A 24,972-nucleotide genomic window follows, 5' to 3' on the forward strand; every position below is an offset into this window, starting at 1 on the left:
TGTTGTGAATCCTCACCCACTCGCTCCTCTGAACTGTACACGTCTATATTGCCGAACGCCCAGAGACTTCGCAGTGTCCGTGCCATTCTTTATTGCTAAAAGAGAGTCATCAATATGTTTTCCGAATAGTGAGTTTCCATCATACGCCATGTCCAGGATCTTAGTCTGAACCTCAGGTCTGAAGGTAGTAGCTTTAAGCCACCCCTTGAGTCGAAGAACTGCTGCTCCAGCCAATTAGCTAAAGCTTGAGTTGGAAGATGTCTAACACACAATCAATTGTTTTGGAGGCAGCTTGTTCACCCTCTAATACAATCTTCCGGGCCTCCTGTCTTTGTTCCTCCTGGATAGATCTCCTGGATGAGATCTATCAATCCCGCCATGTCGGACCACATTTGATGGTCATAACGGCCCAATGATTGATAATGGCATTAGCCTCTCTAATTGATGCCGCAGAAGAGAATTTCTTCCCCATAAGGTCCATACAACGTCCCCCTCTGTCTGAAGGAGTGTTAATTGGTATTGCAGGGTTTTTTGAACACCTTTGTCCAGCCTGAGATATGACCAAATCTGGCCTTGGGTGTCCTACAAGGCAAGATGGACTGTCCTCCGGAGAGCGGGATTTTTTGTCTACAGGACGTAAAACCGCCGGTATGGATGCTGGCTCCTTCATGATTTTTACGCCCTCCTGCCAGATGTAATGGATAAAAGGAATAGAGCGTATAACCTTTCTAGTGTCCTCCTTAAAATCATGCAAAAAACTGTGTTTGCTTGAAAGTAATAGGTAGTTGGAACCTAGTAGCTGCTCTCTGCATCAAAATATGAAATCCTCCAATGTCTTCAGGAGGAGAATCAGAGGGTATGGTGTTTGGATTATACAATAATCCCAGGGATCCGGAGCATTTGTCTGATTGGGCAATTCGCCTTCCTCAACTTCTTCATCCAATGAGGAAGTGTTCTGGTGTCCAGTGTCAGGTGGACCCTGTGCAGGAGCCGGTGTACTAGGTAAAGTAAGTTCTGGTACCAGAGCAGGAACCTCTACTTGAGGAAGTGGGGTTCTCTGTCGGAATTTGCTGAGGAGGAAATCTTTGACGAGAATCTGCCCACATAGCCTGCAGATCCTGAATAAGTGCTGGAGGAAGACAGCCATCTCCCTATGGCGAGATTCCTGTCTGTGATGGAACTGATAGGCATGACGTGGAGCTATATATTGATTGTGAAAATAATGTTCATCCTAGTAATTATCGTCATCATCAATGTCTTGGCATTTACCATTGAGCTCAGATGGACTACGAGCTACTCCGTATGGACCCTTATGATCCTCATCCTCATCTTCTACGAAAAAGATGAAAAGGCTGTTGAAAAGTCCTCTGAAATGTCTTGAGCTGAGAAACTCTCATTGACTGGGACGTCGACGGTACACAAATAAGTATTGTAGGAAGATCCCTCGTCAACAGTCCTGCCGTCGACGGTGGTAAGATAACAGGCGCACTCATCGACGACGTTGTCTGCTGGCTCGTCGTTGGCGTCGTCGTCGATGACTCTGCCATCGACGGTGCCTTCGTCGATGGTGGCTTTATCAATGGCTTCTTTGTCGACGGACTTCGACGATGGCCTCCTCGTAACAGTGATTCTCGTTGACGAGATAGGCGAGGAAATTGCTGTCGTTGTGACAGCTGCCGTCAAGGACGTAACACATATCGTTGATGATGAAGAAACAGTCGTTGTCGACACAGATTTTTTTAAGTGTTTTCGACCTACAGAGTCAGTAGAAGACAATCTTGGACACTCTGTGAGTGGTGTAGAGGGTGGAGATGACGTTCGCTCAGAAGAATCTTTAGAAATCCTCTCTTTATGAGCAGGCTTATCCTGGGAAGTTTTAAGGTGTTTACGGTAAAGCAGCTTGTTTTTCCAGTCTATAATCTTGTGAATGACCAAATGAAAGGAGGACGACACCAGGTACATATATAAAATATATGTATTTATTCTAAACACATCCCTCTAGTCTCTTTATGAGGTTAGAGGCAAAAGTACATTCACTAAACTTAATTAGCACACAGTAAATTAGCACAATATACGTTGAGCCCTAGGGGCGTACCAAACCATATATTAAGAAAGTGGTATAAGAACCAAGACTGTCAAAGAGACAAAGCCTAGAGCCTGTAGAACCGCTGGGGCTTCCAGGAACCACCCAAGGTAGTGACACAGGGGATCCACGGGGACGCGTGCAGTGTCTAAACACAGCAGCGAATCACCATTAGCTTCTATGGGGAAAGTCGCAGTTGGAATTTTAAAGATAAAGGACACTTAGAAGAGGACTTGGAGAAAACCCCTTTAGAACTAGGAGGTTCTAGAGTCAACACCCACTGGAGCACCAGAGTACTCGAGTTACCTCACCCAGGGAAGCCGGGTGCATAGGTGTCTTTTCGTGTCGGGTTTCGTTGTCGTTTTCAATGGTGATCTGCTGCAAAGTGCTGCTGGCGTCCAAGTGGAAAGTATCCGGGTGGATCCAAGCCTGGATCAAGGATGAGAAGAACCTGAAAGCAGAGGGGACAGAGTCTGGGTCACTTGCTAGTGACCAGGAAGACGATAGGCAGATGGCCACCGATATCGGGTTTTTTCAGGTGAAGAAGGTGAAGCTTGACTCTTCAGCCACGAGGACCAGGAGGCGTCGACAACGACCAGGTTCTGGATTCGAGCTGTCCCACGAAGGAAGTGGAGTGCTGCAGTGTCGGTTTCCGGACTGGACCCAACAAGCCTTGGCAACAGCAACCCACGCAGGAAGTAGAATCTGCTACGGTGCAGACCAGCAAGGTCTGAGGGAGTCACCACGCGGTGGGGAGTCAGGGCACGTCTGGATAAACCAGGGAAGCCCAAGGAATAGCGCTCTACTAAAGAAGCCATCAGCCGACCCCACCGACCTCAAGAACTACCGCCCCATCTCGCTGCTCCCGTTCCCTGCAAAAGTCATCGAGAAGACCGTCAACAAGCAGCTGGCCGCCTTCCTCGAGACGAACGGATCCCTCGACCTCTCGCAGTCTGGCTTTCGGGCCAACCACAGCACCGAGACCGCCCTGATCGCAGCCACCGATGACATCCGAGCCCTGCTTGACAACGGAGAAACAGCAGCCCTCATCCTCCTAGACCTCTCCGCGGCCTTCGACACTGTCTACCACCGTACACTAGTGCAGCGACTCAGCAACGTCGGAATCCAGGAGAAGGCGCTGGAATGGATCATCTCCTTCCTCGCCGGAAGGACACAGAGAGTCCGCCTCCCCCCGTTCAGATCAGAAGCCACCGAAGTCATCTGCGGCGTTCCTCAAGGCTCCTCGCTCAGTCCGACCCTCTTCAAAGTCTACATGAGCCCCCTCGCAGACATCGCACGCCAGCACAACCTTAACATCATCTCCTACGGCGACGACACCCAGCTGATCCTCTCCCTCACCAACGACCCCGCCACCGCCAGAGCCAACCTCCACAATGGGATGAAAGAGGTAGCCGAATGGATGAAGAACAGCTGCCTGAAACTGAACTCGGACAAGACGGAAGTCCTCATCCTGGGATCTTCACCCTCCGCCTGGGACGACTCCTGGTGGCCCCCCGCCCTAGGCAACGCACCCAAACCAACAGACCACGTACGCAACCTGGGCTTCATCCTGGACTTCTCCCTCTCCATGACCAGACAGGTCAACGCCGTCTCCTCGTCAAGCTTCAACATCCTGCGCATGCTACGTAAGATCTTCCGGTGGATCCCCACCGAGACCAGGAAGACGGTCACCCAGGCCCTCGTCACCAGCCGTCTGGACTACGGCAACTCCCTCTACGCCGGAACCACTGCCAAACTCCAGAAGAGACTCCAGCGGATCCAGAACGCCTCAGCACGTCTCATCCTGGACATCCCCCGTCGCAGCCACATCTCCGGACACCTGAGAGACCTGCACTGGCTCCCGGTCAACAAGAGAATCACCTTCCGTCTCCTCACCCACGCACACAAAGCCCTACATAACCAAGGCCCAGGATACCTCAACAGCCGCCTCAACTTCTACGCTCCCAAAAGCCTGCTTCGATCGACCGGCCACGCCCTCGCCGCCGTCCCCCGCATCCGAAGAACCACCACAGGGGGACGGTCCTTCTCCCGCCAAGGCTTGGAACTCCCTCCCGACCCACCTCCGCCTGACCCAGGACCACCTCACCTTCAGGAAGCAACTCAAGACCTGGCTGTTCGAGCAGTAGCGGACCCCCCTCCCCTACCGCCTTGAGACCCTCTGGGTGAGTAGTGCGCTATATAAATGCTGTGATTGATTGATTGATAGAGTTACCAGGGATTGCGAAGGGGCCGTGAGCTGAAATGCAAGAAGCGGGCTCACGGAACACTTGTGGAATGTAGGCCCACAATCTCGGGGCTTGGACTACAAGTAGCCCAATGCACAACTTCGGGAAAGCTCGGGAAGTCTATGTACTAGCAAATGTGCACTGTGTCCAGGAGTTCCGGTCCCACGTCACTCTTGAGGGCTGCGGGTCTCAGCTTTGCTGGGATCTCGTGTCAGCCTCTCAGTAGTCTGGAAGCCCAAGTTCTGAGTCGCAAATACTTTGGAGTCCGCAGGGAGCTGCAGAAATGCAGACCGGCAAGATGTTTCTTTGGTGCCTGCTTGAGCAGGGGAGTCACTCCTTGACCCCAAGGGAGATTCTTCAGTTCTCTAGTCGTTAGTAGTGTGTTGAAGTTCCAGGATTCAGCTTCAGAGTTTCGTCCAGGTATAATCTAAAGTCCTGTTGCCAAGGGTCCCTTACTTATACTGAAGAAAGGGGTGGACATGCTCTGGGGACCCACCTATGGGAGGGTCTGGGCAGAGGGGTGGTTACACCCCTTTCCCTTTGTCCAGTTTCACGCCAGAGCAGGGGCTGAGCGCCCCTGCGACAGGTTTGAACTGGGGTATGCATAGGGACACCAAGTGTGCCCCCAGCACTGTCTGAAAAACACTCTCTGAGTGCCCCCACCCAGCCCAAATGCACTAAAGCCTGTCTGGGAGGTAGTTACACCTCCCTGACAGGAAACCTATTGTCCAGGCCTCCCCTGCCGGAGTTTCGGCCAGCAGCAGGAGGTCAGACCCGTGTCTGTGGCTGCAGCATCCATTTTGTGATGCCAGGGTTCTTATAAACTATTACCGGTCAGCCCAGTGTGTGCACGTCTCTCCCTCTAGAAGGGTGGAATTCTATCCCCGCCGCCAGGAGTGGCCGGGGGGGGGTTGCGGGGGGGAGGGGGATGGGGAGTGGGGGTGTTAGGGTTGTAGGATTCCAGAGTGTTTGACACCAAACATGACATATTTCCATGCAGCCATTCCAAAGTTAGCATTTACTGCAAGTCTATAATGCACTTAAGAGTACATGGTCTGGCTGCATCACAGAACAGCTTCAGAGAACAGATTCCGAAAGCTGCAGAGGGGTCCGGCTCAAGCATGGGCACCCTCTTACCCAAAACCAAGCCACCTGCCTTCAGGATTGATAAAGCCTGCCATAGGAGTGACTGATAGGTTTATATGTGTCAGTGATTAACGGTAGATATAGGTAACTCATATCTTAGAAAGGGGTGCATGCACCACCTTATATACGGGAATGGGTTTGAGTTGGGAGAACAGGAAGCAGTGGCGCTCAAAGTGGTGTGATCTCTGAGTTGTGGAGTTCGTGTGGTAGGCACGCGGTGCAAAACAGGACAGGGGAAACCAAACCCAAAGGAAAACAAACCCCTGTGTAGGTTCGGGGCGGCCTGGACCAAAACAGAAGAGGAACGGATCCTGTGCACACGCAAGAGAGATTGGTTGTCCTGATGTCAGGACGCAATGATACATACGAGTAGGAAAGTATGTCGAAGTACAAAATTCAAGCACACATGTTCATGTACGTGTAGAAGTCTTTTATAGAACAATTGTTGGTCAGTACAGTAGATAATAGCCAGCCGACACGTGTTTCGTCACACCGTGAAGGAGATGTGACTCTTCAGGGATGCTAGGAAGACTGGGTCGTCGGGTATGTCGTGGCGAGCTTACACGTGGAAGTGGCTGCGTAGTTGAGAGGTAGTAACAGCAAAGGCAACCCCGTTCCTCAGTGGGTGGTGGTGGAAGTAACCGATGGGTGCGTCCGTCGTTTCCCGGGGGTGCTTGGTAAAAGGGTTCAGGAGCGCATCGGGTTGGTGCGTCTGAGGTGCGTGGTCCGGGTAATGGATACCTGCACCACCTTAGCCAGGCTGCAGTAGCAGTCCTTTGGTGCCATTTTGGAAGGTTTCCGAGGGGTAGCATAATAAAAGCTTCAGCTCCAGGTAGGCCTCTGTGGTACCTATGCCCTTAATACCGAAGGTACCATATACTAGGGACTCACAAGGGTAACCCAGTAACCAATCAGGAGTGTACCTAATGTACATGCAATCCATTTAGAGAGGAAGCAGCTAGGCTGGGGTCCTGGATAGCAGGGCCCCAGCCAGACTAAAATCGAGAAACAGTGAAACACCAGCAAAAAGGGGGGATAACCATAGTAAGCAGATCCTACTCTCTTGCAGACCCTCTTCTTACCACAGGTCCTGCAGGAGCGGAAGAGGCATTTTTTGTCAGACATACTTGCTTGAAGAACTGAACAAAAAAAAAACGTGGTAGCACTCAGGGGGACTCCCTTCCACACGACGTGCAGTGAAAATCTGAGGAGAACTGCTTCTGTTGGGAGTGTTCTAGAGGGTTCTGATAGCAGATTGGTTGGAGCTGACTTTTGGTCCTTTTCCTAGAAGGACGTAGATAGGCTACTAAGATATAGCCTTTGGCCTCATTTGGTCTATTACTTATGGCACTAATTTTGTATTTTACTCTGGGACTCCCATCTCGGCGACGGGGAATGATTCAGGCATGTGATTCTATGAAAGATACTCCAATACTGGATAAGAAGACCACCTGGGAGACTTAGAGGGTTGTGTACTTCGGTGGTTCCTATGGGTTTCAAGGCCCACTTCCTGTATCCTTCTATTAAGGATTTTTTCAGGGAAATTAAGGAAACTTGTTCTAGAAAACATGCATGACAAGTGGCACAGCTTCTTCCATCCAGGACTGTAAATGAATCCAAAGAATCCGCGCCTGCTGGAGAACTCAAAAGTAAAGTGACCCCATCCCACTTTTTAACGCATTCTTTGAGGCACGGAAACAAGATTCACCCTTGCTGCTCTATCTAGTACCCTGAATGGGTGAGGTGGGTAGAGGGTGATATAGAAGGAGGCTGATGCCTGGAACTTTGATAGTGTGTGAAATCAGAAGCAGCCTCTCGGCATATATCACTTCTCTGGTCTGATTTTAATGCAACCTGTCCAGGCATCAGCTTGGACTCTATTCATAGTAAGCGCTCTTACAGTATGGATCAGAGAGAGTGTGCTTCTCGAAATTTGCAGTCAGTTCAGCCTTTAAGGAAACATCACCAGAGTATTTAAAGTTCCTGAGTGAGTTTCTTTTTCCTTTCTCTTCAGAATGCAAGTAGCTTAAGGAGGCAGCCATCTTTCTTACCCCTAGAAAGGTACCCAATGATAACCTATTAACCCTCAGTCGTTTTTATTCCTCTCACAGCCGTGCAATAATTTTGCCACTGCTACTGACACACACAAATGCGTTCAATCCAGATAGGCATTGAGCATAATATTAAAGCTAATTTATTTTGCAGGGTTTCTGCAGTCATTATGAATGATAAAACATTGTTGAAGCAACGGGTTATTAACAACAGTTGATATTCATATTAAGCTGAGAACACTTTGGATTTCATTAGAGTACTAAATGCCCATCCAAGTTCTAATACTGGCCACTACCTCCCTGTAAAAAAAGTCGAAGGGTAAGCAATAATTAACACGATTCAAATGTGGTACATTACTCTAACATCAATAGATTTCACTTTCAAATCTGCATTAACAAAAGTAGAAAAAAACAACAGTTCACATACGCAACAAATACAATTTTTAATTTTCAATTTAATTGTGGTACATCATTATGAACAGATTGTATTTAATCTGGTTATTTTCACTGAGACAAAAATTTACCATTTTCGTTCTACTAATTATAAGTGGTCAGAAGGGCACAAACAGGAATTCAATGCATTGATTTAGAACACTCACCTGTCCAAGTTCCTTTCCACTTTTAACTTTAATCTGCAGCGCTCAGCTAACAAACTTTCCCCCTTTTGTCTGACAAGAAATGAAGGGAAGATCAAATCGGTGGAAAGGTTTTCAACGGTATCAAAGTAATTTCTGGGGTACCTTTCGGCAGCAAAGATATCCATGTCCTGTAGATCCACTACAATGCAGTCTAACAAACACACATGGTCTTCTAGAAGAGTAAACCAGATTGAGATTCATTGAGCGCAAATGTTAAATTTAAATAAAGAGTGTTATGTGCAGCTGTTATTCGGTTACATGGTCGGAGTACGAACCTTAATGCACAAGTTACTACTTGTGTAACGATATATCTGTAAGAGACATTAGTGATAGATTCCTTACCTTAGAATATCCCCAGGCGTCAGACTGGATCCGGAAATTTTTGCGTAGCAGTACCCTTGCGCGTCGGTAGGCGTCGTCTGCGGCTCCGCGTCCGTCGTCGGCGCCGTGATGACGTCGTCGGAGTACTTTGACGCCGCCTCCGCGTGCTGACGTCAGTTCTTAGCCACAGCTTTTCCGCGCCAGAAGCGCTGAGCTGTGTTAAAAACCAACACTGGTGCCATTGAAACTAGGGCCCTGAAAGGTGATGACCTTAACACTAGATATCGGTTCGCAGAACGGAGAGGATGGGTGGGTCGGTAAGGAATCTATCACTAACTAATGTCTCTAACAGATATATCGTTACACAAGTAGTAACTTGTGCATCTGAAAGAGACACGTTAGTGATAGATTCCTTACCTTGGAATAGATACCCCAGCAATAAAACCCCGGTGGTGGGTCTGCGAACCAATAATTACACCAGAAAGTCCTGGAGCACGGAACGGCCAAAGAAGCCATCCCTCCGGACTTGACTGTCCAGGCAATAGCGTCTTGCAAACGTGTTCAGCGAGGCCCACGTAGCTGCCTGGCAAATGTCCTGCAAGGGCACTCCCCGGCCCAGGGCAGTAGTTGTCGCCGTGGCTCGGATGGAGTGAGCCCGCAATCCAACAGGGGGCTCCTTTCTAGCCAAGGAGTAGCATGCCTGGATACACAAGATGATCCATCGGGAGATGGTCCTCTTATGTACCGCTTTCCCCTTCTTAGCGCCCACGTAGCCAACAAAGAGTTGGTCATCCACCCGGAACTGGCGTGTGCGATCCAAGTAGAATGAAAGAGCACGTTTTGGGTCCAGGCGGTGGAGCCGCTCTCCCTCTTATGAGGGGTGCGGTGGCAGAAAGAAGGTTGGCAAAGTGATGGACTGCCCGATGTGGAAGACTGTGACAACCTTGGGCAGGAAAGATGGCTTAGTACGCAACATAACCTTGTCCGGATGGTCAGAAAGGAAAGGAGGAGTACAAGAGAGGGCCTGGAGCTTACTCACTCTCCTGGCAGAGGTGATGGCAACCAGGAAGGCAGTCTTCAGTGTAAGAAGGCGGAGAGGACAGTATTGAAGTGGCTCAAAGGGAGCGCACATCAGAAATGTAAGTACAAGGTTCAAGTCCCACTGAGGCATCACAAACGGAACAGGTGGAAATGTGTGTGTGATGCCTTTTAGGAATTTACAATTTACAATAGGAGACTTGAACAAAGATGGTTGTTCAAGCAGCCTTAAGAAGGCTGAAAGGGCAGAAAGATAGCCCTTGATAGTGCCCAGAGCAGAGCCCTGCTGGGCAAGAGAAAGAAGGAAGAGAAGAACCTCAGAAAGAGGGGCAGAGAGAGGATCCACAGCATTTGCTGTGCACCATGCCACAAATCTGTTCCACCTGCAGGCGTATACCGACTTTGTGGAGGGACGCCTGCCTGCCTGCCTGCCTGCCTGCCTGCCAGAATGATGTTACAGACTTCAGGAGTCAAGTCAAATGTCCTCAACTGTCGCCGCTCAATCTCCAAGCATGGAGGTGGAGACTGGACAGGTTCGGGTGGAGGACCGTCCCCTGCTGCTGAGACAGAAGGTCCTCCTGAAGAGGCAGACGAACCGGGGGATCGACTGACATACTGAGTAGCTCTGGATACCAGTACCTTCGTGCCCAGTCCGGAGCCACAAGGATGACTTGGCCCCGGTCGCGCTTGATCTTCTTCAGCACTCTGGGCAGAAGTGGTATAGGCGGAAAGGCGTACAACAGACCGCAACTCCACTCGCGACGAAAAGCGTCTCCGAGCGAGTGCCGCCTTGGAAATTCCAACGCGCAGAACTGATGACACTGCGCGTTCTGTGGTTCCGTGATTCCGAATTGGGTTCGATAGTTCTGAAACCCGATTTATGAAGACCGTCGGAAATGGACGATTTTGGTGTCAGCAGACCGCAAATGACGAGTGTAACGTGTCTGAGTGTTTTCGTATGAGTCGATATAGGAGAACACTCTGCATTTTAGGATTGAGTTTGAACCCTCGGGTTCCATCTTGTATGTGGCAGCCATCTTGTATGGTTGCCCTAACATAGGCCCTATGATTGTGGCCGAACGAGTCCTTGACACGTACGCCTTAGCTGACTTTTGGTTGACCTGGCCGAACTGACTCCTCGCCTGGGGCGAATCCTGCTGAGCCAGTTCCTTGTCCAGCAGCTGCACTGATAAAGATCAAAGAACAGGACGTGGTCCGATTTTATGGCCCACCGTTCCCACTCCTCTATCTCCTTTCCATCTGTTTCAGCCTTTCCTTTACGACATGTTCATCGATCTGAGTTGAAGGTTTTATGGTGGGTTTGTCCGGCCTGATCGAACAGGAAACTAGCATGTGTGCGATCGTTTTGGTGGGCTGGACAACGGAAAGTGGGATTAACTTTGACTGTCGTGATTCGATACTTTTTGAAATGCTACTTGTTCATTGGTTAGTTTTGTATGCACCGAATGCAAATTGTGATGTTGCCAGAAGCGTAATTTTTGGCATAAACAACCGAGTTTTGTTCATTTGTGTGGTGCAGTCTCTGTCGAACTACCCGTGTGTACTTCGTAGACCTCTGTCCCTGGTTGCAACCAATAAACTTTGGTCTTTGACGTCATCGAGAAGTATCCCGTGTCTCTGTTTGCCAAGACAGGGGAATCCGGGGTCTTTGGGTGTTGCCCTGACACCGCTGGGATATTGTAATAATATCGGTTCCGAGAAAACCCAGTACCTCAGTTCTCTTTGGTGGCGAATAGATCTAACCAAGGCTCTCCCCACTGCAGAAAGAGACCTTGCGCCACGTCCGAGTTCAGACGCCATTCGTGATCCATCATGCACCGGTGGCTGAGTTTGTCCGCCCTGGCGTTCAGAGAACCTGCCAGGTGTTGAACCACCAGGGTCACGCCCTGATGTTCCAGCCATTGCCAGAGGCGCAGAGCCTCCTGGCAGAGGGTCCACGACCCCACCCCGCTCTGTTTGTTGCAGTACCACATGGCGGTGGTGTTGTCAGTGAACGCCTGCACTACACTCCACTCCCTCGGACAGAGGGGAGGAATGCCTTCAGTGCTAGACAAATCGCCCGCAGCTCCAAAAGGTTGATATGGAGCCAGGACTCCGGAGACCAGAGGCCTCTGATCTCCCCCTCTCCCATATGGCCTCCGCAGCCCTGGAGAGATGCGTCCGTCACAACTACGTGCTCTGGTTGGGGAAGGGAGAGGGATCTGCCGCTGACCCAATCGCGGTCCGTGAGCCACCACTGCAGCTGTCTCTCAGTGCCCTCCGAGATCAGGACGTGGTCGGACAGGTTGCCCTGATGCTGGGCCCACTGAAACTTCAGGTCCCACTGCAGAGCCCGCATCCGCCACCTGGCGTGATGCACCAGTAGAATGCAGGAGGCCATCAGCCCCAGAAGCTGCAGCGTCAACCTGACCGAGATCCGGGAAAAAGGCTGAAAGAGTGGAATGAGAGCGTGAATATCCCGGACCCGCTGTTCGGGCGGTTAAACCCAAAACTGCGCCGAGTCAAGAACCGCTCCGATGAACAGGAGCTTCTGAGAGGGGCACAGGTGTGACTTCGGCACATTGATGGAGAACCCCAGCTGGTGCAGGAGATCCGACATAGTCTGGAGGTGGCTGACGACTGTCTGGGGCGAGCCCGCCTTCAACAACCAGTCGTCGAGGTAGGGGAAGACAGAAACCCCTAGCCTGCGCAGATGAGCTGCAACCACCGCCATCACCTTTGTGAACACCCGTGGGGCACTGGTAAGGCCGAAGGGGAGCACGGTATACTGAAAGTGCTCGTGGCCAACCGTGAACCGCAGGTAGTGCCGGTGGGCCAGCAGGACGGGAATGTGAAAGTAAGCGTCCTGCAAGTCCAACGCTACCATCCAGTCTCCTGGGTCCAGGGCAGCTAAAACCTGAGCCAGTGTCAGCATCTTGAACTTCTCCTTCCGGAGGAAGCCGTTGACGTTCCGTAGGTCCAAGATAGGGCGTAGGCTACCTTTGCCCTTCTTGGGTACCAGAAAGTAGTGGGAGTAGCAACCACACCCTACTTCTGGCCCAGGAACGCGCTCGATGGCCCCTTGGCCAAGAGGGCCGTAACTTCCTCCTGCAGAAGTCGCAAATGATCCCCCGATACACGTGGGTTCTGCTGTAGCATGGCTGGAGGAGTCGCCTCGAAGGGGAGGGAGTAGCCCCTTCGGACGATCTGCAGCACCCACCTGTCCGACGTGACAGTGCGCCAGTGGAGGAGGTGATGGCGAACCCTGCCACCCACTGGCGTCACATGGCCTGAAAGTACGGACTAGGAGGGTTTTGAGGCGGATGCTGCGGGGGAAGGTGTGGACTGACCTCGCTGTTGTCCCCTACCGCCGCCACGGCGGTTTCCACGGCCGCCACCGCGTTGGGTATTACCCTGCGGAGCGTGGCTGGCAGCACGTGTGGGTACACCCCTTCCGTGGCCACGAAAGGAGTGAAAGGCAGCCAATTGGAGGCGTGGGGCCGAGAAGCCCAAGGACTTGGCCGAGGGCCTGGAGTCCTTAAAACGCTCAAGCGCATGGTTTGCCTTGTCGCCAAAAAGGCGACGGCCATCGAACTGCATGTCCATCAGTGTGTTCTGGACATCGGCCGAGAAATTGGCGGACCTCAACCAGGCTTGGCGTCTGACCGCCACCGGCGTTGCCATCGCTCTGCCCAGTGAGTCGGTGGTATCCAGTCCATACCGGATCGAATATCTGGCTGCATCCCGATCTTCCACAAGGGCTTGGCCGAGTTTGGCCCGTACCTCCAACGGACACTCAGGCAGCACTTCCGCAACAGTATCCCACAGAGAGTGGGTGTAGCGGCCCAAGAGGTACGCGGTGTTGAAAGACCGCAGTCCCAGACTAAGGGAGGAGAAGATCTTTTTGCCATACTGCTCGTACCTCTTGGATTCCCTGTCCGGCGGAGCCGACGGTAATGCGGTCTGGGAATTGGAGGCCTGGATGACCAGGCTCTCAGGGGTGGGGTGGGTGGGCAGGAAACATGGGTCACCCGGGGCCGGGCGGTGGTGTCTGGCAACGTTCTGTAGTGTAGTTCCTAGTTTCCCACTAGGCCCTGCGCATTGGAATAACATAAACAGTAGTATCGACATGGAACTGCGGATATTCCAGGCCTCCACTGACTATGCTAAACTTAATTGGGTTGTGTTACCAACTAGCTCAGAGGTCACTGGAAACTTTCTTCTCTGCATAGGAAGTGATCAGCTTCCTTGGCACAGACAAGAAGGGATTCAGTTTTCCAACAACCGTGCAACATGACAACTTTGCTCCTCAGATCAAGAGTCGATCTCTAGGGTCGTGTGAAACAATAGACATAGATTTCACTCAGTCAGTCTAGTGCAGTTTACTTTCACAATATGTAGAGAATAGAGAGACGGGCGTTTATCAATAAAGGTTAACATTTATTGAACAGTCTTTCTTCTCATACAAGAGAAATGTATTGCCACAATTGCAATAACTGTTATTATAAAAAGTACGTACAGTAAGATAAGTATTGCGAAATAGAACTGTAAAAGCATTGATATGGTTTCTTAGCCATACAATGGTTTAAAAGTAATAAAACATATATACAGTCATATATACATTAGGCTAACATACTCAACTGGTGCTTCTAACTAAGCCTACCCCAGTGTGCCTGACCTAAGCCTAACACGTGAGAAGGGGAGTAAGTAAGTAGCTTAAGTTAAGTTGGTTTTGCCAAGGTTTGTTTCAAGAATTCTCTTCTAAGGGTTTAGTCAACACCATACCTCTGAATAGAATGATGGAGGATTGGTATCTCCTTCAGGGGTCTCTCTCGATATCCCAGTCACCTGCGAGGGTAAACCGGAAGCGCCGGGACTGGATTTCTCTGCACGAGAAATGCAGCGGCTTCTCTCAGCGCGTCGAGGAAGGAGGGGTGACAGCGTCCGCGGGCAGCTGGGCTGGATGTCTTCGCAGAGGACGGCTGCACGGCTCCTCAAGCGTACTGAACCACAGTTCGCGCTGTAGCGGCGATAATGGTAATCAGTAGCTTCACCACCACAGGATAGCAGGCTGCAGCGACAGAGTGCTAGTTGTTACCAACACGGGGTCATGCAGGCAGCTGGCATCAGCAACAGGTTCGCTCGCTGCTTAAGGCAACGTTGGTAATATTTATACCTGACAGGTGCCGGGTTTGACGCAAGTTTGCTGGACATAAGACGTCAATTAAAGATGTCACTAGGAAGTGACAGTTATCAGTTGCTCATTAGAGTTCCATTACTAATCAAAACATAGCAAGCGGGGATTTCCAGGTTTGCTAAGTTTTTATCTTGTTGAAGAACTCGGAGTGTTATCTAGGAATATCAGATAGTGACTGCTGCTCTGTCATTGCACTAATTGGTCGCAAAGGAAGTAGCAGAGAGTCATGCTGGAATGTGGCTCTGTTCGTGTGAGGCCAGAGATGACTTTACAGAAAATCGCACTTGAACGGTTATGCCAATATAGGGAATAAAGGGCTTTATAGCCGAATAGGGGCATAAGGTCACAGTATCGATCAGGAACCTAGATAAGCACGCAACACCCACTCCACGTATACATGTCCATCAAAATTACTAAAACTAAGCAATTAGATGTATGTGTAACATTGCCCACCCCAAAATACATAAAATGCATTCGAAATAGGCGTACTTGAAATACATGGAATTTAGGTACTGTACGTTTTTTAAAGCATAGCAATCATTCAAAAAATTATTGCATATGAAATCAATGAACGATTATGCAAAAAGAATTACACATGAAGTATCTCTGACAGAAGAAAGGCGAGATAAATCATCACATAAAAATGCATTGTAATAACATGTGTGCTAGAGGCTGGTGTTATGTTGTTATGTCTCTAGATGTGTTTAGAAATAGAAGTGTGAAGCTTCTGTTCTCTAAGAATAGTTTTTACGTTAAGCAAAGAATTGTTCGTGCCAAAAAAGGGGTCAATATTAAAAAAATTGTCCAATTCAAAGAAAATAGATTTCCAAAGCTCCTGGCAGTTTTTTGTTGATCAAAACTGAAGGCCGAATTCAGAGTTCATGGGAACGCTGTGTGTCGGAAAGCTTTTCAAAAGTTATTGTTTCTCTATGGGTGAGAACATCGTATCAGACAGGCTCGCAAAGAATTGGTCTACAAAATCAGGTGATAGTTCAACCAAATTAGATAGCGCTGTAACTTGGCAGGTGTGAGAATGATTGCTGTCATCGAAGGCAGGACCAGCAATGCTCACAGAATGTTGTACCTGGATGATGTTGCTTTTGTCACTCGCTCCACTGTTACCACTTGGCTGTAGTACAGGAGTCTCCACGAATGCCGTCATCAGGATTGGTAGCCGCTGGGGACAACACAATGCGTGAGCCGTTATTGGACTTAGCAAAGTATCGACGTCCATTGGTACTGCTGATGGAAGTGAAAGACAGATGTCCAACACGCATTCCTCGCCGCAAAGCATACACCGTAGCACAGGTAAAATGCAATTTTGCCATATCGGTCTGAATGAAAGGAACCAGGTCATGTTTAGATCTCTCAGCCTGGCCAATCCGAGGACGTTAGTTATCCTGTCCCTGTAGCGCATTGCTAGGATTGTCTCTTCCATTCCCATGGGAGCTATGTCTGAGCCGAGGCTTGCCATAACGTAGCAGGATGGTCAAAAATAGAATCCCTGCGATGAGTCCCAAAAATAGTGGAATACCACCAAAGATGGAGTGCACAAAATTAGGAAAGATTCCCAAAATTGCCTGGAAGGGTGTTAGCAGTCCCGTAAAGACTGTCTTAAATATGCCTGGGATGCTTGTTGCACTAGACATGTTAAGGAGTTGGCTAAACATTTCTACGAAATGCACGGGGCAATTTGTTGATAAAAGGTCATGGACTTCAGTAGCCGTCCTTGCGACTAGAAGATCATACGTCTCTTTAGATGACGTTATAGGCACTGTTGTCTGTAAAAGTACAGATTTCATTTTGCTTAATGTATCAATTCGTATAGAATAGAGATTCAGACGAGGCCAGAGGGGAGTCACTATGTCTGGAGGCCCGCTCGGAAACAATGCTTGCATACAGCATTTGACCATGGACGTTACTTGTACTAGATAACTTAGTCCGGGCGCGAGGCCACAGCACCTGTGATCCGTTCTAAGAATGTAACTCCCGTTTGAAAGTTGCATAAAGAAGGGCTCTATCTGAGTTGCAGGTGTGACTAGCTGGTGGCATGAGAGGTTGTTTGAATTTCCATCACATGCTCCGTGTAAATTAATACCCTGACACAAAAGTATACCGCTTAGTGAGTGTTTACAGTTGTCACCACTAAGAAATACATTTTTCTCGCTGTCACTATAGCAAGAATGAGTGTATGGTAATTTCCATTCGGATTTAATATATCCCTTACCCAATTGTTCATACTGGCCAGCAGGTATGTACTCAAGGCATTTATGAAATCGGAAAGTTGTTATCGGAATTGTGATAATTCCGTGTATTATCCATTCAATGACAGGGCTCTCTGACATTGTCAATGGTAATCTCTCGAGTTTCTCGATGCTCAAGATTGTATAGTCTGCTCCTTTCTGTGCCAAACTGATCTGTTTATCAGTAAGGTTAAAGATGGAAAATAATGACGTTGTGTTTATCAAACGCCAAGGCACATAGCCTGAACGAAGATTTTGCAGCGTCCAGCCTAGTTCTATAATAGAGCGTAATTGAGACTGGCCATGTTGTAACATTAGCAAATCTCTGTCTATCACATCAAAGGCAGAGGATACAATATTGTCCAAAGAATATATTCTGGAAGACAGAGTCATTAACCCATTGTCTACCACAGAAAGTGATTTCTCCAAATTAATACGATCAATTTCTCGTATTTTTTCAGCAGTTTCAATTTGCTTTACTTTCCGAGCCTCGTTGTAAGCAGCATAGATACTGGTCGCTATGAAACGCTTTTGACGCTGTTTGCGTGGTCCAAGAATGAAATCGCGCAAATCAGCACCATCTTTTAATAAAGACAAGTGTTGCTTAATTTCAGCCAGTGTGGATGTAGTTAGCCATTCTAGGCAGAGTTTCCCTACACTGTATGTGGTTATAATCCCTGGATGTTGTCTCTGGGAGTATCTAGGGTCTAATCTGGTCATTTTTAAACCATGTGTTTTATTCAGGAACCTATCTTGACAGTTATTTGTGTCTGTAGGCCAGATTAACCATTTTTTCCAATCAGGATGTGTTCTGTTGAAATGTAAAATGTGTGACACGTCTAACTCAATATCAGCTGTTGTATTTTCAGGTATTGGCTTTGGTATAGACGGTGTTTTCATTTCTTTGATCTTAGCTAGGCCAAGACAAGATGTTTGGTGTACAGTGTCATTTAAAAATAACATTTGTTCTGGTATCATGCAGGTTCTAAATAGTGCTTCAATGCCTTGCACCTGCCAATCTTTTGTACCCCAAATTGTTTTCGTTTCAATATTATTTTTCCAATAATCAAAACCAAATGTCATCATTTTATCATAAAATGCTTCTGAATATATCAATTTAGAATTTGTCAGCATTGTTTTCATTCCTGTTTTATCTAACAGTTTGTAATAAAACGTTTCTGCATCACTGGTGTTAAACCCTGAGAAGTATTTGAATTTCTCAAAAAATGCTTTAGAACTGCTTTTAGGTGGTGTAGAACAATGTTCCCATTGATTATACATAAAAACATTTCTAGGCTGTGCAGATTTATGCAAGTAATGATCCCCATAGTGGGTGTAACAGAATAACTGCTCATAACTAGATGAACCTTGTAAATAATCATGATCTGTGAATCTAGCTGACATTACTAAATCAGACATCATGTCATTAATACTGTTAAAGTCCCAATCATCAGAGAATGTACTAGGTGTAACAAAGTCACTTAAGGAAACCTTCAGTTGATGAGGATACTTCAGGATTTCGACCGGACCATAGATCTCATAGTCTGTTTTCTCCCATACTACCCCACCAGGTATTGGAATTGCTGTGACATTTACTGTTGACAGTTCTCTTTTCTTCACGTGGGATGATCTGTGTGGTTTCAGGACTAGGTTGATGTTCTGACTTGCTGTGTCCATTGTAATATATTTTCCTTCAATGAATTTTCCCAAACACAGTACCATGATGAGCCAAAGCAGGAGGAAAAATACACCTAGACCGAACCAGAACTCTAGCCAAGGGGAAATAAGGTAGATTTCCTTCAGTTGATGAAAGAGTTCCGTTGCTTTTTCTTTAAAAGACTTTTTTGTTTCCGGCATCACTTCGGGGTCGTTTAAATCTTCAGAGAAGTTGTCGAAGTTGATGAAATAACCAGAGGCAGTTCTGTCAATTGATGGGATTGTTCTTTCAATCTGTCTCTCGGTAGCACTTTCTGATGCCACATCATTGTAGACTGGTGTTGTTTCCTGACGAACTGTTTCAATCTGTGTTTCAAGAGGCACGAGTTCCATGGCATTATTGCATAGTCCTTCATTGTGCACTGCAGGCTGATCGAATGTGATGAGTCTTTCAGTTTGAACCTCTTGGATTGTTGCAAGTTTGGGTATTCTGTTGTTTCTTGGGAGTCCACTGGGCCTACTGTTGATTATAGGCCACATGCTTGTGGTTTTACCAGATCGATGGACACGATTCTGTTCTCCTTTTTACCAGCAAGGGGCGGTAGCACAACTGATCTTGTTCCGGTGACTGCCAAGACAGGTACTGCTTTTCTGTAAGAAGGCCCAAATTCCTTCTTAACCGCGATCTTTTCCCTGACTAGATCCCCAATCTTTGGAATCCAGACAGGCCTTGCTGGGGCTGTTGCGGGTGGTGCCTCGTCAGTGGTACTTGGCTGTTGCTTTAACTTTATGTTGCTTAATGATTTTCTTGTTTCATTCAGTTCCTGTAAAACAGCCAAACGGTCTTTTACTTCAAACTGCTTTTTTTCTTCTTGTACCACTGACATCTGACTATCGAGGTCCTGAACGTTCATTCTAATTCCGAACAATAGTTCGTATGGGCTGAAACCTTTTAGAGAATTTCTTGGCATGTTGTTAAGACTAGTCTGGACACTTATTAAATGTTTGACCCACCCAGCGCCTGAACCTAATACCTTCGCTGTTATAGATTGCTTTATGTCCCGGTTTTTTCTTTCTACCACACTATTCCCTTCGGGATGCGACGGACAAGAATACCGCAACCAAATTCCCATGCTGGCCATGGCCTCCCTATAAGCTCGAGAGCTGAAAGCAGGACCCTGGTCAGAATGGAACGTGGTAATTGCGTATGTGCCGATATGGACTCGCTAATCTTTTATAACTGTTCTAGCGTCAGCCGAGCGCTGGAGGCCTCATTATTTAAGTGTATTTCGTCTTAAACGTTGTACACAGGGACGCGCTTCTCTTCTTTGATTGCGCAGATAGACCGCCTTATGCTGTCTAGAAGGGATCCTGAAACTATACTGGCCTGTTCATTACTGCGATCTCTGTTGCAGTCTTCACAATTTTGAGCAAAACATTGAATATCTATACTCATTCCTGGCCACCAGTACTCTGATTGCAATTCTTTCAGAGAGGCTTTGATTGTTTGGTGTTTCAGACCCAACCCCATGTGTGCTTCCAGTAGGAGGAAGCCCCTCCTGCTCCTGTTTGGAATTACTCTGTCCCCCACTCCAGGGATTCGAGCAAAAGGAACGGAGTTTGCATCGATTATGTATGCATAATTGAGTGGATAGTTTACGGGTAGTGCTGCACAGTCGCCTTTTACGGTCGTTCTTACTGCCAGCATGGTTTCCCCGTCTATGTACTTATCTGTACGCTTTTTTGTGGCTACGGAAGCCGGTTTAGTTGCTTCCGCTTTGGCTGTATTAGCCAATGAATTCCCTGCAACGTGAACGCCATCACGTTGAAGACTCTGTGCGTGAATCACGTGAGTCTTTTGTAGTTCTTTGTGTAAAAGAGCTACTTGTTCCGAAAGCAATTTATGCTTTATTGTGGCACCTGTGTCATCTTTGTAGTCGTTTTCGATCCAACTCTGCAGTTTGTTATTGTAAGAATTGACGCAAAAATGAGAATCGCACATGATAAGTGTGGGGAATTCGCGTTCTACATTTTCGAGCGCCATCTTTAAAGATCTGATTTCAGTTCTTTGAACCGAACAGTACTTTACTGATTCGGTTTTTGTTATTTTCGGTCTGAATTTACCGCACAGCCAACGACCTTTAATGATCGCACATGCTGCATCGTAGGATTTTCTCTCTACGTTGAAATGCTGTACAAAGCTATCTGTATAGATTATACAGGCGTATTGTGGGAGAGGCAGGATTTCGATTGGCAGAGGATATTCTTCTTCATATTCTAAATCATTCAGTTCTTCATATTGAGGGGCAAAATAGTATTTCACGTCTTCCGCTCCTAGAGAATCTATACACTGTATCCATTTCGGATCCAATGACACAGTAGGCAGGTTTACTGGGCTGAATAGCGCCTCGAAGGCGGATTCCGCTGTAAGGATATTAATCCGTTTGCCGTGTGCTAGTTCTCGTTCATTTGCTAATGCGATCTGCACTGCGTTCACAGTTCTTTCTGTGTGACTGAATGTTTTTTCTGCTTGTGTGTACAAGTGAGATTTAATTGAAATTGGTACCTTTTCTCCTTCATTAGAGGTTAGGTACGTGAATCCGCATCTTCCTGGGATGACTCGGATTACAAGATCACGTGTGTTGTCACATGTGTCTAATTTTGTTTTTGCTAACATGTCTGTTTGCAGTGATCTCAAAATTTCTGTGTGTTTTTGAGTCCAATTGATTTGTTTTAAATCAGGTTTAATTAGTTCGTAGAGAGGTTTAACCCTCTCTGCGTAATTTAGGATGTAAGTTCTTCCGAAATTCAGAAAACCTAGAATGGATTGTAAATTCTTCAGCGTTTTTGGAGCTTGGAGTACAGCGCACTTCTCTAAGAAGTTGTCCGCTAGGCTTTTCCCTTCACTTGATAATTCGTACCCTAAAAATAGTACTGTCAGATGGGCAATTCGGGACTTTTTAAAGTTGAATTTGTAACCCTCTGCTGCGAACCCAAGTATGATGGTGTTCACTCTTTTCAAGTGAGTATCCAAGTCGTCGTCTGTGAGATAAATATCATCTACGTAAGATAATGCTTCATCATCATAGATTTGTAGTAACTCTGTTACCCTAGCTGAGAATAGTCCTGGGCTGTTCTTGAACCCCTGTGGGAGTCGACAGAATTTTTTCTGCGACCCAAATGCGGAGAAAGCGGTCAAGTATCTGCTTTCTGGTGCAATGTTTTGACAAAAGAAACCATTAGAAATGTCTAATGTCGTTTTGTATTTTTTCCTAACTATGTCATTCATTAGGGCTGCACTATGCGAGTTTTGTACTGCAAAAGTTTTGCAACATGTATTAAGATGTCTGTAGTCCAAAACTAGACGATATGAATTGTCTGGCTTGGAGACAGGAAACAAAGGATTGTTCATTTGAGAGGTGCATGTTTCAATCACCCCCTGGTATTCAAGTTGATCTAAGATCTCCCTGACTTGTTTTTTAGCTTCTTGCTTTATGGGATACTGCCGTTGGGCAGTTGGTTCATTTTTTAGTTGGATTTTGTGAGGCGGTGAGTCCTCATCCCATCCTACATGATTTTTATACAATGCAGGTGCCTGGGCTACTGCCCATTTCCTTGCATATGTGTATTTTTTATGAATCGGTATGTGATTCAAGAAGGCAGGCATAATCACTTCTTCGCCACGAGGGCACTCCCTGACAAACTCCGGGGGCCAATCTTTTTCAGCTAACAGAATATCATAGCCTTTTGAGAGCTTATCCCAAAACAGACCCTTAATTTTCCTAGTCTTATCACCCTCTATATGCAATGTTATTTCGTATATTTTATGGGGCTCGCTAAGTCTGGCGTCGGCAGTTTCAACCTGAATGTATTCATTCGTGTCCACTGTCTCCAGATGACTCATCAAGTTCTTGCGCGCTATACTGATTTCTGCTGCACTGTCCAACATTGTCAATGCCCACTCCCCGTTTTTCAACTGTGTCCTCAGTATTCTCGGCATGGTTGATTACTCTAATACTGGCTACCTTCTTTTTCTGAAATTGAGATTTCTTATTTTGAGCAGGTTCCTTGTCTTTGGACTTGGTGTGCTCTCCTGGGTCTGACCGTCCTCTTCTTTCCGAATTCTGTGGAGAAGATCGAGAGGGACGTGTATCAATACTTTGATATCTATCAGGTTTTTTTATATTATCACTATTTCTAAGGTTATATCTTTTCTCAGAGGGCTCCCTCTGGGGAGACTGGCGTTCTCGAGTCGGAGTTCTTTCCCTCCGTCGAGGAGACCTTCCTCTGGACTGGAAAACTTTTTCCTTGGGAGTAGAGTGTTTATTTCCATCCCAGCTCTTTTTAGGAGTGTTTAAATTATTTTTAATAAATAATTTTTCAGGATTTTCGAGCAGTTGGGGCTTAACTGGTTTTCCACCCAAGCTGTCTCTACCTAATTCTTCATAGCATTTTTCTATGATTTTTGCAAGCTCAACAGGATCTTTTATATCTGTTTCCTTCAACTTCTGGCGGATCGCCACAGATGCTGCTTCTCCCTTTACGTTGGCTAATAATATAGCCGTGACCTGCTTGAAGTCTTTCAGTAATTTCATACCTAGATTTAAAGCGGGCTCTGGACCGAATTCATTTTGAATCTGTTTTAGCACGTCTGGTATTACCGCCATAGACGGAACACCGTGTGTTTTTGTGTAAATGGAAGCAAAGACTGTACCCCAAGTGCCGCAGTCCTCCACGTGTGGTGCGATTCCCATAGGAAGGCAGATGGTCAAGATTCTGTGTTTCTCAATAGGGGTAGTATCAGGAAATACTGCCTCTATTTGAGTGATTTTCTGGGCTAACCAGAAAGGAATTTGTTCCCGTTTTACGGGTGTTTTACCAAGACATGACTGTATGTTCTGTGGTGTAATTTTATTTGTGTTCCCCTGATGAGGGGTCAGCTGTGGTGTATTAACAGCTGGCTGGACTGTTGCAGTCCGTATTACATATTGGACTAATTGCCTATGTATTTTTATTAATGTGTTTAGCTGTGCTAACAGCTCTTCTCTAGACATTTTTGCAATGTCAGGATGTGGTGTGTAGCTGGCTAGAACCGGCCACGTGGCTCCTGGTCTACCTAGTGGACCGAGCCTGGTAATGTGATCATTGTGTTTTAGGGCGCCATTAAACCAGAGCAGGTGCTCTTGAAATTTAAGTGGAATTTCAACCTCCTCGAAAGGGGCGTACTCATCCGGAGGTTCCTCTATTTTGTAATAGTGAAACTCTTGTGTTATAGCGTTTACCGCTGGAAAGTTTATCCATGAATAGAATACCTCTGTCTGCCGATACTCGTGAGCCTCTATCACGAAAATTACTGTACCACCTTGAGGTGGCAGTCCGTTATCTATAAGTTTTAAAGTTATAGATCTTCTTAACTGGACCGGGATGATAATAGCATCCGGGTCTGCTTGTTCGGGACCTTGCTGAGTCGCATCTACTGCGGCCCCAGAGGTTCCGTTTTCTGGCATTTTAAAAAATGCAGGTTTGCAGAGTAGGTCTCCAAGGAGACAAAGATTAGGTGCACAATATTTTGGAACACTGTATCCTTCAACGTTGAATAAACCAGAGCTTTACATAGGAATCTCTTCCTACTAAGGTCGGGCGGATTTTAACCTTTCACCCACTCCAGACGTCTATTGGAGTATTTACGGGAGAAAGGGGTGTGAAATATGCACGACTGAGTTACTCTACAAGTCTTACGTTAGTTTATCGCCTTACCAAACGTTAGGGCGCCATGTAGTGTAGTTCCTAGTTTCCCACTAGGCCCTGCGCATTGGAATAACATAAACAGTAGTATCGACATGGAACTGCGGATATTCCAGGCCTCCACTGACTATGCTAAACTTAATTGGGTTGTGTTACCAACTAGCTCAGAGGTCACTGGAAACTTTCTTCTCTGCATAGGAAGTGATCAGCTTCCTTGGCACAGACAAGAAGGGATTCAGTTTTCCAACAACCGTGCAACATGACAACTTTGCTCCTCAGATCAAGAGTCGATCTCTAGGGTCGTGTGAAACAATAGACATAGATTTCACTCAGTCAGTCTAGTGCAGTTTACTTTCACAATATGTAGAGAATAGAGAGACGGGCGTTTATCAATAAAGGTTAACATTTATTGAACAGTCTTTCTTCTCATACAAGAGAAATGTATTGCCACAATTGCAATAACTGTTATTATAAAAAGTACGTACAGTAAGATAAGTATTGCGAAATAGAACTGTAAAAGCATTGATATGGTTTCTTAGCCATACAATGGTTTAAAAGTAATAAAACATATATACAGTCATATATACATTAGGCTAACATACTCAACT

The 24,972-nt window shown here is 47.0% G+C and overlaps 1 protein-coding gene across 2 annotated transcripts in view; it reads right to left on the reverse strand.

The window, feature by feature from the left end:
• VPS13D (vacuolar protein sorting 13 homolog D) overlaps positions 1-24,972 on the reverse strand; it is a 2,754,556-nt gene that overhangs the window by 1,878,033 nt on the left and 851,551 nt on the right. For both annotated transcript variants that reach the window (XM_086921894.1, XM_086921893.1), the window contains exon 27: positions 8,126-8,336. In XM_086921894.1, the coding sequence (XP_086778020.1) occupies positions 8,126-8,336 (211 nt within the window). The remainder of the gene's footprint in view (positions 1-8,125; positions 8,337-24,972) is intronic.

Source organism: Lissotriton vulgaris, chromosome 5, assembly GCF_964263255.1.
Source record: "Lissotriton vulgaris chromosome 5, aLisVul1.2, whole genome shotgun sequence".
Taxonomy (NCBI): Eukaryota; Metazoa; Chordata; class Amphibia; order Caudata; family Salamandridae; genus Lissotriton; species Lissotriton vulgaris.